General features: G+C 48.7%; 1 protein-coding gene across 5 annotated transcripts in view; it reads left to right on the plus strand.

Moving 5' to 3' along the window:
• The window catches only part of ZNF638 (zinc finger protein 638), a 48,881-nt gene that overhangs the window by 28,980 nt on the left and 2,605 nt on the right, over positions 1-17,296 (plus strand). For 3 of the 5 annotated variants that reach the window (XM_084205262.1, XM_084205263.1, XM_084205264.1), the window contains exons 11-22: positions 531-596; positions 1,275-1,472; positions 1,640-1,680; positions 3,006-3,143; positions 4,261-4,389; positions 7,104-7,145; positions 8,559-8,699; positions 10,651-10,776; positions 12,123-12,172; positions 13,669-14,899; positions 15,328-15,393; positions 16,414-17,278. In XM_084205262.1, coding sequence (XP_084061388.1) covers positions 531-596; positions 1,275-1,472; positions 1,640-1,680; positions 3,006-3,143; positions 4,261-4,389; positions 7,104-7,145; positions 8,559-8,699; positions 10,651-10,776; positions 12,123-12,172; positions 13,669-14,899; positions 15,328-15,393; positions 16,414-17,278 — 3,093 coding nt within the window. The remainder of the gene's footprint in view (positions 1-530; positions 597-1,274; positions 1,473-1,639; positions 1,681-3,005; positions 3,144-4,260; positions 4,390-7,103; positions 7,146-8,558; positions 8,700-10,650; positions 10,777-12,122; positions 12,173-13,668; positions 14,900-15,327; positions 15,394-16,413; positions 17,279-17,296) is intronic. The other 2 variants (XM_084205265.1, XM_084205266.1) reach the window with 1 other exon arrangement.

A 17,296-nucleotide genomic window follows, 5' to 3' on the forward strand; every position in this document is an offset into this window, starting at 1 on the left:
ATTAATTTCAATTTGGGATTATTTACCCCCCCAAAAATCTGGATTTCTCCTCCAGAATTCCAAATATTTTTCCAAAAAAAATCTCTCTTTATTCTCCCAAAAATTCTTTTTTTTCCCCCAAATCCAAATCCTTTTAAATCCCTTTTTTTTTTCACCTAAAATCCACATTTCCCCCTAAAATCCTCCTTCCCCCCCCCCAGAATTCCCCTGGATTTAATTTAAATTTTGGGATTTTTTGCCCCCAAATCCCACAAAATTAATTAAAATTTTGGTTTCTTTTACTCCAAAAAAAATCCACTTTTTTTTTCCCCAAATCCCCCATTTTTTCCAGAAATTGCCCTGGATTTTATTGAAATTTTGGGATTTTTAACCTAAAAAAATCCAGATTTTTTCCCTCCAGATCCCTTTTTTTTTTTTTTTTTTTTGCTCCTATTCCTGGAATTCCTTGGAATTTTTGGGAATTTGTTGCCTTGGGGAGGAATGGCTGATGGGAATTGGGAATTCCAGGGGTTTTTTGGGAATTTTTTTAGGGAAAAAGGAAAAAGTGAAGAAAACCCTGGGAGAGAAGAAAGTGAAGAAAGCCTCGAATGTGGGAGGTGAGGGGGGAAATTGGGGGGAAAAAATGGGAAAATGGGAAAAAATCTGGGGGGAAAAAATGGAAAAAAATCCCTTGGAAAATGGGAAAAAATGGGGAAAAGAACCTTGGGAAAATGGGAAGGAAATGGGAAAAAAACTTGGGAAAATGGGGAAAAAAGCTCAGGAAAATGAGAAAAAATGGGGAGAAAACTTGGGGGAAAATGGGGAAAAATTGGGAAAAAGGGGGGAAAATTGGAGAAATGAAAACAATCTTGGGGGAAAAACATGGGGGGGAAATTGGGGAAATGAGCAAATGAAATTTGGGAAAATGGGAAAAGAAAATGGAAAAAATCCTTGGGAAAATGGGGGAAAAATGGAAAAAACTTGAATAGAATGGGGGAGAAAATGGGGAAAATGGCAAAATATCTCAGGGGAATGGGAAAGCAAAGTTTGGGGTGAGGAAACTCAGAAATTGGGGGAAAAGGGGAAATGGGAAAGGAAATGGAAAAACACTTGAGAAGGTGGGGGAAAAAATGGGAAAAATTTGAAAAATTGGGGAAAGTGGGAGGAAATGAGGAAAAAATTTGGGAAAACGAGAAAGTGGAATTTGGGAAAATGGGAGAAGAGAATGGAAAAGCCTTGGGAACGTGGGGAGAAGGGGAATTTCCCCCTGCAGAGCTCCGGGTTTCTCCCTGCAGGAAAAGCGGCCGGGGAAGATTCCGGAGCTCCGGCTGAGGCCGGGCTGGAAATTCCAGAATCAGAGCCCTCGGATCCCAACAATCCCCATCCCAAAATTCCCCATCCCAACGATCCCCATCCCAACAATCCCCATCCCAACACCTCCCCGGAGCCAGGCGGGCCAGGGGACCCCGGGACAGCCGCCGAGGCAGGGCCAGGTAATTCCAGGGAATTCATGGAATTCTCCAGAGCTGGGGGGGGGGTGGGGGGGAGGCAGAGTTTGGGGTGGTTCCAGGATTTCGGTGGGGCTGGGGGAAAATTCCTTGGGGAAAAGGGGATAAATGGAATTCTGAAGGGTGCAGCTGCTCCTTTTCCCCATTTCCAGAGCCTGCGGTGAGCGAGGAGCCCTCGGATCCGGGCGGGAAGGTCAGCGGGGTTTGGGATTTGGGGAATTGTGGGATTGTGGGGATTTGGGGAATGTGGGATTGTGGGGATTTGGGAGAATGGGTGGAACGTGGTCATTGAGGGAATTGTGGGAATGTTGGGAATGGTGGGAACACTGGGAATTTCCCTGCCTTCCCAAGGATTCCCAGCAATCCCAACCTCCAACCCCTTTGGCTGTGGCTCCATCCCAATCCCAAAGCTCAGAACCTCCCTTTGGGATGGGAATGGGAGCTCTGGGATCGGGATTGGGATGGGAACAGCAAGCTCTGGAATCGAGATCGGGATTGGGATTGGGATTGGGATTCCCTTTGGGATGGGAATGGGAGCTCTGGGATCGGGATTGAGATGGGAACAGCAAGCTCTGGGATCGAGATCGGGATTGGGATTGGGATTCCCTTTGGGATGGGAATGGGATTAAAATTCCCTTTTGGATGAGAATGGGAGCTCTGGGGTCAGGGTTGAAATTCCTCTTGGGATGGGGAAGGGAGCTTTGGGATTGGGATTCCCTGTGGGGTGGGAACGGGAGCTTCTGCGATAGGGACTGAAATTCCCTTTGGGATGGGATGGGATCTCTGGGATTGGGGCTGGGATTCCCTGTGGGATGGGGACGGGAGCTTTGGGATTGGGATGGGATTCCCTGTGGGATGGGATCTCTGGGATGGGATTCCCTGTGGGATGGGGCGGGGTCTCGGGGCAGTGGGCTCGGGCTCGGGCTCAGGCTGGGCTCGGGCTCAGGCTCAGGCTCAGGCTCAGGCTGGGCTCAGGCTCAGGCTCGGCTCAGGCTCGGCTCAGGCTCGGGCTCGGGCTCAGCTGAGCTCGGCTCGGGCTCGGGCTCAGGCTCAGCTGAGCTCGGCTCGGGCTCGGGCTCAGGCTCAGCTCAGGCTCGGCTCGGGCTCAGGCTTGGCTCAGGCTCGGGCTCAGGCTTGGCTCAGGCTCAGCTCAGGCTCAGCTCAGGCTCAGGCTTGGCTCAGGCTCGGCTCAGGCTCGGCTCAGGCTCGGCTCAGGCTCAGCTCGACTCAGGCTCAGGCTGGGCTCAGGCTCAGGCTCAGGCTCAGGCTCAGGCTCAGGCTCAGCTCAGGCTCAGCTCAGGCTCGGGCTCAGGCTGGGCTCAGGCTCAGGCTGGGCTCAGGCTCAGGCTGGGCTCAGGCTCAGGCTCAGGCTCAGGCTCAGGCTCAGGCTCAGGCTCAGGCTCAGGCTGGGCTCAGGCTCTGGTTCACACTCAGGCTCAGGCTCAGCTCAACTCAGGCTGGGCTCAGGCTCAGGCTGGGCTCAGACTCAGGCTCAGGCCGTGCTGGCGCTGTCCCCAGGCCGCGCTCCCCGAGCCCTGCTGCGTGCTGCTGGTGTCCAACCTGCCGGCCAAGGGCTGCTCCCCCCAGGACATCGCCAACCTGGCCAAGCCCTTCGGGGGCCTGCGCGACCTCCTGCTGCTCTCCTCCCACAAAAAGGTCTGGATTCCTGGGAATGCCGGGGCCTGGCTCGGGAATTGGGGTTTGGGGGGATTTTTGGGGATTTTGGGGGATTTTTGGGGATTTTTTAAAGAGATTTTTGGGGATTTTTTAAAGAGATTTTTGGTGATTTTTTAAAATTTCTGGGGGTTTTAATTGGATTTTTAAGGATGTTTTTAAGAACTTTTTGGGGGATATTTTAAATAATTTTTTAAAATTTTTTTAATGTTTTTTGAGATATTATAAGAATTTTTAGGACTTTTTTTAATTTTCATTTTTGGCGTATATTTCTTTAGTTTTTTTGTGGGTTTCTTGGGAATTTTGGGAAATTTTTTTTTAATTTTGTGGGGGTTTTTGAAGGTTTTTTTTTTTAATTTTTGAGGTAATGGGATTTTTTTTAGGATTTTTAGGGAATTTTTTTAGGATTTTTGGGGATATTTAGGAAAGCATTCTTGGGATTTTTTTTTAAAATTGCTTGGGATTTTGAGGGATATTTGGGGGATTCTTCAGGAATTTTGGGTGAATTGTTTTAGGGTTTTTTTGGGGGATTCTGGGGTTATTTCTTTGGGGTCTTTTCGGGAAAAATTTTAAAGAATTTTAGGGGGGGACCTTTGGGGAATTTTTTGTATTTTTATGAAATTTTGGGAGTGATTTTTTTAGGATTTTTGGGGAAATTTTAAGGAATTTGGGGTATATTTTAAAAGGTTTTTTGTGGTTTTTTTTTAATTTCGTGGGATTTTGAGCAGATGTTTGAGGAAATTTTGGTGATTTTTGGGGGAGATTTTGGGGTTATTTCTTGTGGCCTTTTGGGGAATATGAGGGGAATTTTTGAAGGAATTTTTGGGGGGATTTTTAGGATTTTGGGGGACTTTTTTAAGGATTTTGAGGAATTCTTTTGGTTTCTTGGGGGGAGATTTTGGGGTTATTTCTTGGGATCTTTTGGGAATTTGAGGGGAATTTTTAAAGTATTTTGGGGGGAATTTTTGTATTTTTTGTGAATTTTTTGGGGTTTGTTTAGGATTTTTAGGGAATTTGGGGAGGATCTTTGGAGGGTGTTTTTTGTGGGGTTTTTGGGAGGGTTGGGGTGGATTGAGGGGATTTTGGGGCTGTTTGCCAGGCGTACCTGGAGCTCCCACGCAGAGCCGCCGAGTCCATGGTGAAGTTCTACGGCTGCTTCCCCATGTGCCTGGACGGGAGCCAGCTGCAGATCCGGCACGAGCCACGGCACCGCTCCCTGCGCGACGAGGTGAGCCCGGAACGGGAATGGGAATATGGGGGATTGGGGATTGGGGGAATGGGGGAATGGGGATTGGGGATTGGGGATGGGGATGGGGATTGGGGAATGGGGGATGGGGATTGGGGATTGGGGATGGGGATGGGGATTGGGGAATGGGGATTGGGGATTGGGGAATTGGGGATGGGGATGGGGATTGGGGATTGGGGAATGGGGAATGGGGATTGGGGATTAGGGAATGGGGGAACCGGGAGTGGGGATTGGGGAATGGGGAATGGGGATGGGGATTGGGGATTGGGGATTGGGGATGGGGATTGGGGATTGGGGAATGGGGAATGGGGAATGGGGAATGGGGAATGGGGAATGGGGAATGGGGAATGGGGATTGGGGATGGGGATGGGGATTGGGGATTGGGGAATGAGGAATGGGGAATGGGGGAATGGGGAACTCGGGAATGGGGGATTGGGGAATGGGGGATTGGGGAATGGGGGGATTGGGAATGGGGATTGTGGAATGGGGGAATGGGGGAACCTGGGAATGGGGGAACTTGGGAATGAGGAACTTGGGAATGGGGATTGGGGAATTTGGAATGGGGGAACTTGGGAATGGGGAAACCTGGGAATGGGGGAGTGGGGAATGGGGAACTTGGGAATGGGGGGACTTGGGATTGGGAATATGGGGGGATTGGGGAATAGGGAATGGGGGAATGGGGAACTCGGGAATGGGGGATTGGGGATTGGGGGATTGGGGAATGGGGAACTCGGGAATGGGGGATTGGGAATGGGGATTGTGGAATGGGGGAACCTGGGAGTGGGGGAACCTGGGAATAGGGGAGTGGGGAATGGGGATTGGAAATGGGGGAACTTCGGAATGGGGGAATTTGGAAATGGGGATTGGGGGATTTGGGATTGGGAATGGGGGGATTGGGAATGGGGGGATTGGGAATGGGGATTGTGGAATGGGGGAATGGGGAACCTGGGAATGGGGGATTGGGAATGGGGGAACCTGGGAATGGGGATTGGGGAACTTGGGAATGGGGATTGGGGGATTTGGAATGGGGGAACTTGGGAATGGGGGAACTTGGGAATGGGGGAACTTGGGAATGGGGATTGGGGGATTTGGGATTGGGAATGGGGGGATTGGGGAATGGGGGGATTGGGGGAATGGGGGGATTGGGGATTGGGACTGGGGGATTGGGGAATTGGGGGAATGGGGGGATTAGGGATTGGGGATTGGGACTGGGGGATTGGAGGATTTGGGATTGGGGGATTGGAAGGATTGGGGGATTTGGGTTGGAATTGGGGAATTGGGGGACTTGGGATTGGGGATTGGGAATGGGCAGATTGAGGAATTGGGATATTTGGGATTGGGGGATTGGGGAATGGGGGGATTGGGGGATTTGGGATTGGGGTAATTGGGGGATTGGGGATTGGGAATGGGGGATTGGGGGATTTGGGATTGGAGGATTTGGGATTTGGGAATGGGGGGATTGGGGGGTTTGGAATTGGGGAATTGGGGGATTTGGGATTGGGGGATTGGGGGGAATGGGGGATTGAGGATTCGGGAGATTGGGAGTTGGGGGGAATGGAGGAAGTTGGGGAGATGGTGGGATTGGGGGAATTCTAGGAATTGAGGGAGTTGGGGGGATTGGGGGAAATTGGGGAATTTGGGGATTGAGTGAATTGTGGGACTGAGGAAAGTTGGGAAATTACGGAGATTTGGGAATTGGGGGAAGTTGGGAATTGTGAGATTGGGGGAAGCTGGGGATTGTGGGAATTGGGGGAATTGTAGGAGTTGGGAATTTGGGGAATTGTGGGGATTTGGGAATTGTGGAATTAAGGGAAGTTGGGAACTTGGGAATTGAGGGGAGTTGGGGGAATTTCAGGAGTTGGGGGAATGTGGGAACTGGGGTGTTGGGGAATCTGGGAATTGTAGAGATTCTGGGAGGTGTAGAGATGGTGGGGTTGTGGGAATTCTACGAATGGAGGGAGTTGAGGAATTGGGGGAAGTTGGGGGTTGTAGGAATTGGGGGAATATAGGAATTTGGGGGGTTGTGGGGATTTGAGAATTGTGAAATTAGGGGAAGCTGGGGAACTTGGGGATTGGGGGAGTTGTGGGGATTTAAGAATTGGGGGAATTTTAGGAATTGTGGGAATTTGGGAAATGTGAGTTTGGGGAAAATTGGGGGATTGTGGGAATTTTGAGAATTTGGGGATTGTAGGAACTGGGGGAGTGGTGGGGATTTAGGAGTTGAGGGAATTCTAGGAGTTGGGGGAATTGAGGGAAATTGGGGAATTTGGGGATTGTGGGAACTGCGAGAATTGTGAGATTGAGGGAAATTGGGAAATTGGGGGAAGTTGGGGATTTGGGGATTGGGGAATTGAGGAAAATTTGGGGGGTTGGGGGGATTTGGGGATTGAGGGAAATTGAGGAATTTGGGGATTATGGGAATTGGAGGAATTGTGGGGAATGTGGCGATTTGGGAATTGTGGGAAAAACTCCGGGGAAAAAATTCCCAGTTTTCCACTTCAAGCAAGATTTGGGATTTAAATAGAACTTTTAGCATTTCCTGGAGTTTAAAATAAGGGATTTTTCCCCCCTGGGAAATGTTTGGGGTTTTTTAAATTTTAACATGATGACCACTTTAATGATGATTAATTGATCAATTATTAATTATTTATCATTTATTATTAATCAAACTCCCATCCCTTTTTTCCTTCCTAAAGGAAGCCATTTTCATTGCCCTCATCAAGGAGTCTGATCCCAGCGTGAGTTTCTCCTCATTGTCCCCAATTTTTTCCTAATTATCCCAATTTTCTTTGGAATTTCATCAATTGGGAGCTGAGAGTGCTCCTTCCTGGGCATTTCAGGTTGGGATAAATCCCATTTTATCCCTGGAACGGGATTATTTGAGGCTTCAGGGATCTCCCGGGCCCTTTGATCCTTTCAGAATTCCAGGATTAATTCCAGGATTCTCCTCAGGTGCCTTGGAGGTTTTCTCCCTAAAAAAAAGAGTTGGAAAGTTCAGAATGGGAACGGGGAGCTTATCTTAATTCCCACTCGAAATTCAATTCTCTTATAGATGGAGAGAGGTTTTTCCCCTTCTCCCCCTTTTCCTCCCCTCTTTTCCACCCTTTTTTCCCCTCCTTTTCCCCCTTCCTTATTTCCCATTTCTCCCTTTTTTCCCTTCTTTTCCCTTTCTTTCCCCCCTTTCCCCCCCTCTCCCATTTTCCCCCTTTTCCTCCCATTTCCCTCCACCCTTTTCCTTTTCTCCATTTTTTCACTTTTCCCCCCTTCCCCTCTTCTTTCCCCTTCCTTTTTTCCCCTTCCCTTTTCCTCTTTCCCCCCTTTCATTTTGTTCATTCTTTTTCCCTCTATCCCCTTCCCTCCTCTTCCCCCTTTTTTTCTCCTTCCCTTTTTCCCCTTTCTCTTCCCTTTTTTCTCCCCTTTCTTCCCCCTTTGTTCTTCCCCCTTTGTTCTTCCCTTCTTTCTCCCTTTTTTCCCTTTACCTTTTCCCCCCTTTCTTCCCTTTTTTCTTCCCTTTTTTCTTCCCTTTTTTCTTCCCTTTTTTCTCCCATTTCCTTCCCTTTTTCCTTCCCTTTTTCCTTCCCTTTTTCCTTCCCTTTTTCCTTCCCTTTTTATTCCCTTTTTCCCCTCTTTTTTCTCCCCTTTCTTCCCCCTTTTCCCCTTCTCTTTTTCCCCTTCTCTTTCCCCTTCTCTTTCCCCTTCTCTTTCCCCTTCTCTTTCCCCTTCTCTTTCCCCTTCCCTTTCCCCTTCCCTTTCCCCTTCCCTTTCCCCTTCCCTTTCCCCTTCCCTTTCCCCTTCCCTTTCCCCTTCCCTTTCCCCTTCCCTTTTTCCTTCCTTTTTTATTCCCTCTTTTCCCCTCTTTTTTCTCCCCCCTTTTTCCCCTTTTTCCTTCTCTTTCCCCCCTTTTTCCTTCTCTTTTCCCCCCTTTTTTCTTCCCTTTTTTCTCCCATTTCCTTCCCTTTTCCTTCCCTTTTCCTTCCCTTTTCCCCCCTCTTTTTTCTCCCCTTTCTTCCCCCTTTTTTTCCCCTTTTTTCTTCTCCTTTCCCCCTCTTTTTCCTTCCCTTCTTTTCCCCCTTCATTCTCCCTTTCCTTTCCCTTTCCCTTTCCCCTCCCTGCCCCTCTCCCCACTGACCCCTCTCTCTCTCTCTCCCCAGGTGGACGCTGCCTCCCTGCGCTCCCACCTGGTGCACCTGGGGAACCTGCCGCCGGCGGGCTGGCGGGAGCTGGAGCTGGTGTGCGTGGGGCTGCGCTTCGGCAAGGTGGAGCACTACGCCGTGCTCAGCAACCGCCGCCGGGTACGGCCCGGGGGGAAAAATGGGGGGAAAGTGGATTTTGGGGAATTTGGGGTGATTTTCAGCACAGGGGTTCCAGGAATTGGAGCTGGTGTGCGTGGGGCTGCGCTTCGGTGGAGCGCCACGCCGTGCTCAGCAACCGCCGCTGTACGGCCCTGGGGAAAGGGGGAAAATTGAGTTTGCAGGGAAAAAAATGGGGGGAAAGTGGGTTTTTTGGGAATTTGGGGTGATTTTTTTGGCACAGGGGTTCAGGAATCAGAGCTGGTGTGTGAGGGGCTGCGCTTCGGTGGAGCGCCACGCCGTGCTCAGCAACCGCCGCTGTACGGCCCCGGGGAAAATTTAGTTTGCAGGGAAAAAAATGGGGGGAAATGGTTTTGAGAATTTTTGGGGATTTTTCCAGAATTTTCAGAGATTTTTTTTGGAATTTTGGGGACATTCTTTGAGTTTTCGTTCTTTTTTTTTTTTTAATTTATTGGGATTTTTGGGGGGTTTTGGAGGATTTATATTTTAAGTTTTGGTGGATTTTTCTCCTTATTCCTATATTTTCCTTTCGCCATCCTTTCCATTTTCCCCTTTTTGCCGTCCTCTTTCCCACTTTATTCCTGCTTTTCCCCTTCCCTTTTTCCCTGTTCCCCTTTTCCCCGTTTTCTTCTTTTCCTCTTCCTTTCCCACCTTTTCTGCCTTTTCCTCCCTTTGCCTTTTTCCTTTGGGATTTTTGGCGATCTTTTTGGAATTTTTGGGGATCTTTCTGGAATTTTTGGGAGATTTTTGGTGAATTTATTTGGGGATTTTGGGGAATTATTTCAGAAATGTTTTTTCATTTTGGGGGGATTTTTTTTAATTTTGGGGAATTTTTGTGGAAACATTAGGGGATTCTTAATTTTTTTTTTTTTTGGTGGATTTTTTGGGATTTCTTGGGATTTTTTGGGGGAATTTCCTGGGGATTTCCTGGTGGAGCACTACACCGTGCTCAGCGAGGAAAAGGGCTTTGCAAGGAAAAAAAAAAACTGGGAATATTTGGAGGGATTTTTGAGGGGGTTTTGAGGATTTTTTCAGAACTTTTGGGGGATTTTTTGAGAATTTTTAGTGGATCATTTTGGGAGTTTTGTGGAATTTTGGGGGGATTTTTTAAAAATAATTTTGGAGGGATTTCTTGGGGAATTTTGGGGGGGAATTTTGAGGATTTTTGCGGGGACTTTTCTGAATTGTGGGGGATTTTTTCAGAATTTTTGAGGGAGTTTTTGGGAATTTTGGAGGATTATTTTGGGATTTTTTTTTAATTTTTGGGGAGTTTTTTTGTGGATTTTTGGGGTAATTTGGGGGACTTGAGCATGAGTGGGCTGGGAGTTTTTGGGAATTGGAAAGGGTGGGAATGGCAGAATTGTTGGGGTTTTTGCGGGATCGTCTAGGGTCTAGATCCCAGAAAAACACGGGAATGGTTTTTAATCAAAAAAAAAAAAAAGAGGAAAATGTTTTTAAATCGCCCCAAAAAAACCCAAATCCCAAGAAAAACAAGGAAGATACTCTTTAAATCCCAAAAAAACCAAGAAAATGCTTTCTAAATCCCAAAAAAGCAACAAAAACCACCCCTCATAGAAATATTCTTCAAAACCAAGGAAAATGTCCTTTAAATCCCAAATAAACATTCCCTGTAAATCACAAAATCCATCGCAAATGTTTTTTATCCTAAAAATCCTAAATCCTAAAAACTGAAGGAAATGCTTTTTAAATCCTAAAACAACCAAGGAGAATACCCCAAAAACCTGGAAAATCTTCGGAAAATCCACAAAAATCCAAAAAACCCAAGTTACTTCCACCCGTAGGACCCAAATTGGGCCATTTTAAGGTGACTTTTAACCCTTTTCACACCTGGAAAGCGGCAGGGAGAGAGCGAGGTTTAGGAATTCTCATTTTATCCATAAATTAAGGAATGAGCGGGGATGTTTTCCCTCAGGCCATCCTGCAGCTGGACAGCCCCAAGTCGGCGCGCTCCATGCACAGCTTCCTGCAGCAGTATCCGTATTCCATAGGAGAGCACGCCCTCACCTGCTCCTTGTCCTCCCACACTGACCTTCCTCAGGTAAAAATTCCCGATTTTCCATCAGCCGGCTTTTTTTTTGGGATGGGAGAACCTTCCTGCAGGGAGCTGGGGGAGGGGGTTTCCTGCAGGGGTGGGATTTTACCCTCAGGACTGGGAATTTTACCTCAGGGTTAGGATTTTCCACCTCAGGGCCGGGATTTTTTCTCTCAGGGTTGGGATTTTTACTCAGAGTTCGGGATTTTCTCCCTCAGGGCCAGGATTTTTCCCTCTGGATTTGGATTTTTCCCTCAGGGTTTGGGATTTTCCCCTCAGATTTGGGATTTTCCCCTCAGGTCTGGGATTTTCCTCTCAGGGCTGTGATTTTTTTCCCCTCAGTGTTGGGATTTTCTCCCTCAGGGCCGGGATTTTTCTCCCTCAGGGTTGGGATTTTGCCCTCAGAGTTTGGGATTTTCCCCTCAGGGATTGGAATTTTCCCCCACAGGGTTGGGATTTCCTTCAAGGATAGAATTTCCCAGAGGGTTGGGATTTTTTCCCCCTCAGGGTTTGGGATTTCCTTCAAGGATGGAATTTCCCTCAGGGTTGGGATTTTTTCCCTCAGGGTTGGGATTTTTACTCAGAGTTCGGGACTTTCCCCCTCAGGGCCAGGATTTTCCCTCTGGATTTGGATTTTTCCCTCAGGGTTTGGGTTTTTTTCCCTCAAGGATGGGATTTCCCTCACAGTCAGAATTTTTTTCCCTCAGGGTTGGAATTTTCCCCTCAGGATTGGGATTTTCCGCTCAGGGTTGGGATTTTTCCCTCAGTTTGGGATTTTCCCTCACGGTTGGAATTTTCCCTTAAGTTTTGGGACTTTTTCCCTCAGGATTTGGGATTTTTTTCCCTCAAGGATGGGATTTTCCCTCAGGGTTGGGATTTTATCCCTCAGGGCCAGATTTTTCCCTCAGAGTTTGGGATTTTTCCCCTCAGAATTGGAATTTTCCCCTCAGAACTGGGATTTTTCCCTCAGGATTGGGATTTTTCCCTCAGTATCATGATTTTCCCCTCAGGTCTGGGATTTCCCTCCGGGATTGGGATTTTTTCCATCAAGGATGGTATTTTCCCCCTCAGGGTCGGGATTTTCCCCTCAGAGTTTGGGATTTTTTCCTTCAAGGATAGGATTTCCCTCAGGATTGCGATTTTTCCCTCGGGGTTTGGATATTTTCCTCAGGACTGGGATTTCCCTCGGGATGTGGGATTTATTTTCCCTCAAGGATGGGATTTTCCCCTCCAAGTTGGGATTTTCCGTAAGGATGGAATTTTTCCCTCAGGGTTGGTATTTTTCCCTCAGGATTGTGATTCCTCCCTCAGGTCTGGGATTTCCCTCAGGGATTGGGATTTTTGTTTTCCAGGCTGAAACCGGGAAAAGGGAAGTGAAGAGAGAGGACGGGAACAAAGGAAGGTACAACCTGCAAGGATTTGGGGGAATTTTTTCCATTCGTTTTCCCTCTTGGAATCTTGATCCACAGTTAGGGATTGCTGAGCCTCCCTCCAGCTGTGTCCTGCTGCTCCTCCTTCCCACTCCGTGTCCTCCAGAGCCAAAATATTTGGGGTTCATTAAAAAAATAATGGAAAAACGGTGTGAAATCCCAATTTCTGTGGAGTTTTTCCTTGGTTTTTTTCCCCTGCTCAGGTCCTGGCTCCATTCCATCCTGCTCTTCTCTCTATCCCTGCCTCTGGCATGCCTCTTCCCAACTGCTGAATTCCCAGAAATTTGTAGGAATTTTTGTTAAATATGGCTTCGATCCCTTTTTTTCTGTGATTCCAACTCAGATTTCTGGAAGAGTTTTGTTGTTAAAACCCCAAAATTGTGTAAGGATCGTCCTAAAATTTAAGGAGTTCTGTTATGAAAAGCTCTGTATTCCCAGATCCCGTGTCTTGTCATTCCATGAAACTGGAGAATTTTGCGAGCATTAATTCCCAGATTAATGGGAACCTCTTCCTCACAGCCACTTTGTGATTCCAGACAGGTGGAATTAAAATTTAAATTTAGAATTAAAATTAGAAAGGGACTTTTCCATGAACCCCACCTCCTGAAAAGTTGGGAAATCGACATTTTTCCCTGTTCCACACTTTTTCCACAAAATTGTTTATTCCATTTCATAGGGAGCAGAAAAGACCAGTATGATTTGAATTGTTAATTATTAATTATTTATCTCAAGCTTTAATTAAACTCAGCTCCTGGACTCTGCTTTTCCCAGGTCATGTTTTCCATGAATCCAGGAGGAAGTTTTCCATTTAATCTCAGGAGTTTTCCATGCATTCCAGTGGAAAACAAACTGAGCACAGCCAGAAGTGTTGAATTGATGGGAAAGTCCCTTTGGAGGATCCCAAATCCCACTCTCCTCCACAATCCTGATTTTCCCAGGTTTTGGAGTAGAAATTCCCTGCTGGAATTCTGCTGGAATGGGTGCTCCAGGCACAGCCATCCCTAATTCCAGCACTTCCCAGGCTCATCCTGTGGGATTCTTTCCTTCAGGGAAGAATCTCTGGAATTCCCTGGAAGGCTCCATCCCGCAGCACCTTGGGCTGAGTTATCCCAGGGGGTTCTCCATAGAAAACAGGGATTTTAAACTCAAACCAGAAACTGATCCCAAATCCAGTCCCCTCTCATGACTGGGAGCTGCAGACAGAACAAAGCTCCTCTAATCCCCTCATCCACGAGCTTCCTTTTGGTGGGATATTCCTGATTTTCCCTCTGTGGGATGGAAATTTTCCAAGTCCTGAGGTCCCCAAAATGTGAATTATTCACCTCAAGTTGTCGCCTTTTCCCACAGAATTCCCAGTCCCATTTCCTCATGCTCCAGGAAAACTCCCACCGGTGACATCTGGAACTTTCTGAGACTTCTGGAATTCTCTCCCCATGGTTTGATTTTTGTTTCTTTTAAATGCTTTTAGCTCTGGCTTGAAAAAAGTTCCAGAGGGATCGGGAACGGTGCAAAAACCAGCTGGGAATCCGTCGGGAGAGGCCAGGAAAGGCCAAATTCCCACCCCAAATGTCCCGGAGGAGATTCCAGCGGGACAGCTGGAGATTCCCGAGTCACAGCCAGGAGGAGCAGCGAGGGAATCGCCCGCAGGGATGGACGTGGAGGGATTGGATCCCGGGATTGGAATTCCCGTGGATCCTGCTGGCAGCAAATCGCCCGGAGCGAGGTCGGAGGAGAAACCGGCGCCGCTTTCCGGAGCGGGGACGGACAAAGCTCGGGGTGAGCCGGAGCTGGAAATCCAAAAGGAGGATGAGGAACCCTCTGCTCCTGCCGTGGAACCTCTGGAATCATCCAGCAAGGCCATCCCAGCAGCTGGAGGAAAGCCAGGAGCCATCCCTGGAATGTCCCCGAGCTCGGAGGAGGCTCCGACGGTGCCACCCAGTGTCACCCAGCCCAGCACGGAGCCAGCTGCTCCAGAGAAAACTCCCGTTCCCGAGGCTGGGAAAAGCAGCCACGAAACGTCCACGGAGAGGAAAGCTGTCCCAAAAACTCTGGATGCTCCAGGGAAAAAACTGGATGTGGCTGGAGCAGAGAGAGAGGCGGCAGCGGAGGAATCCGTGCTCAAAATCGGGGAAAATCCGGGGAAGATTTGGGGCAAGGCTGGGACAGAACTGCAGAAAACACCTGGAAAAACATCATCCAAGGGTGGGGAGAACTCTGGGAATGCTGTTGGTGAGGTGCACGGGGGAAGTTCGGTTAAAATCCCACCAAATAAAGGGATGGCAGCTGCAAAATCCGAAGAAAACCGCGCGGCAGCTCCGGTAAATCCCACTGCATCCCTGAAGGAATCTTGCATTGGGAAAACCCTTTTGAAGGCAGTGGTGTCAGTCCCGGACATCCTGAAGCAGAGAATTCCCGTCAGGATCACCGAGCCTTCCTTGGGAAGAGCTGGTGAGCAGAAAATCCCCCCCAAAGCGGGGCTGGAGAAGAAAATCCCACCCAAAACCATGGCTCAGGCGGGAGCTGGGAACAGCCAGTGGAAAGGGAACGGAAATTCCGGAGTGGATGCACAGGGAGACGGCGGGAAGAGCTCATCCCAGCAGGAAAAGGATTCCCAGCTGGAACCTCGGGCGAGTTCAAAGCAGAGCCAGCAGGGAGAGAGTGGAACATCTGGCACGAGGGAAGATCCCAGTGGGAATCAGGTGAGGAGGTCAGGAATGCCCAGGTGTTTCCTGGGCTTCTCCCACTCTGGGTTTCTGGGATCATCCCTTTTCCATAAATCCCAGGGCCACCAGGGGAGCTTCTGGGCAACCTGTTCCCTTTAGCTGCACCATGGCGGTGGAACTGGTTGGAAAGTCCTGTGGAAGTTGTTTTGGAAGTGAATCCAAACTGGATTCCTTGGAGCAGCTCCAAGTGGGAATAAACCCCGTGTCCTCTGGGGAGCTGGAATTTGCTTTTCCAAGCCCTGCCCGGATGGAAAAGAGGCTCCTGAGCCAGGTGTCACCCGTTGGTGGCAAAGCCCTGGAGCTGTAGGGACATCCCAGAGCAGCTCTTTGATCCAAACAAAGCTGTGCTCGGTGAGGATTGGGATTTCCTGGGAATTCATGGGATTTTTTGTCCCATTTTGCAGGCTCCTGGTGGGGGCAGTGCTGCAGCTGGGAAAAGCAGTGCTGGCAGTGCTGGAAAACAGAAGGAGGTAAGGATGGAAAACCGTGGGATTAAAAGGACAGAGTGTGTGGAAATGGGGATTTTTGATGTCCCAGGGGGTGGGATTGGATGGGATTTAAGGTCTTCTCCAACCCAAACCATTCCAGGGTTCCACGATGTTCCTGCTCTTAGGAATCTTTCCCCTCTTCCCAAAATGGGATTGCCAAATTCCTGCCCTTTTTCCTTCTGGTGTCCATGGGTCCCATGGACTCTGGGATGCTGGAATCCCTTTGGATCCATTATGTTTGGATCTTTACAGTCCCTGTTTCCAGACTCCTGAAGCTGAGACTGCCAGGAAACCCCAGCTGGGATCCAATCCCATAAATCCCAGTTTCCCATCTTGTGTTAAATATCTGTGAAAATGTGGGGGTAGGATGGAATATTTTGGCAGAAAAAGGAACAAAAATTCGTAATTCTCAATGGAATAAATGAGAGGGGATCATTTGGGGTGGGGCACCCATTCCTTTGGACCCAGAACTTTGAATTGGCAGGAATTTTACCCGTTGAATTTTATCTGTTGAACTTTATCCACGGAATTTTATCCACTAAATTTTATCCCTTCAGTTTTTTCCTTTGGCCTTTCTGAATTTTGTCCATTGAATTTTTTCCATTGAATTTCATCCACTGAATTTTATCCCTTTATCTGCTGGATTTTATCCACTTAATTTTGTCCCTTCGATTTTATCCACTGAATTTTATCAGTTGAATTTTATCCACTGACCTTTATCCCACGGGATTTTATCCATTGATTTTTATCTGCTGAATTTCATCCATTGAATTTTACCCATGGAATTTTATCCCCTATTGATCTGCTGCAATTTTTCCAAAGAACTTTGGCTTCCTAAACTAAACCTGAGTGAATTTAAATTAATTACTCAGCAAAACGCTGCTTTTAAGCCCTGATCACTTTTTTTTTCTTTCACTCTCAAATTAAATTTGGGGTTATTTTTTGGATCCAACGTGTGTGGATGTTCCTGCTGGAGATGACAGTTCAGTATCCCGTTCCCAGGAGGAAGAGCTCTTCCCGTTTAACCTGGACGAGTTCGTCACGGTGGACGAGGTGCTGGAGGAAGCCGAGTCTCCGGTGGTGCCGCGGCGGAACCCCCCGAGGGGCAAGAGAAAAGAAGCCCCCAAAGCCAACCCTGCGGAGCCGGCGTCCAAGAAGAGGAAAGGGAAGAGTTGCGGAGCCGAAGGTGAGCTGTCCTTTGTCACCTTGGATGAGATCGGGGAGGAGGAGGACGCCCCGGTGCCGCTGCCGGGCGTCGACCCCCAGGGCCTGGTGGTGGTGGATGAGGTGGTGGAAGAGGAGGAGCTGTCGGAAGCGGTGAAGGATCCGCAGGCGCTGCTGACGCTGGATGAGATCTCGGAGCAGGAGGAGCCGGGCTCCCACGGGAACGGGCCCCGGGCGGAATTTGAGGAGCGGGATCTGAAGGCCGAGCCCTTGGTGACCGTGGATGAGATCGGGGAGGTGGAGGAGCTGCCCCTCAACGAGCCCGCGGAGCTGAGCGCCGCCGAGGAGGGAAAGGCCAACCCCGGGGATTGCGCGGCCTCCCAGGTGCCCGACGACCCCAACGCCTTGGTGACCGTGGATGAGATCCAGGAGGACAACGAGGACAATCCTCTGGTGACTCTGGATGAGGTTAACGAGGACGAGGACGATTTCCTGGCCGACTTCAATCACCTCAAAGAGGAACTAAACTTTGTTACCGTCGACGAAGTCGGCGATGAAGAAGAAGAAAGCACTTTCCCAGGGAAGAACCCGCCCGAGGATGAAGATGACGAAGATATTGTTGCTGTTGCAGGACCAGAAGAAATGGGAATTCTAGGAGATTCAAATCCAGAGGATGAAATGGCTGAAATCTCCAAGCCAAAAGGTGAGGAACATCAAGGCC

Source organism: Fringilla coelebs, assembly GCF_963513975.1.
Source record: "Fringilla coelebs genome assembly, chromosome: 4".
Lineage (NCBI taxonomy): Eukaryota > Metazoa > Chordata > Aves > Passeriformes > Fringillidae > Fringilla > Fringilla coelebs.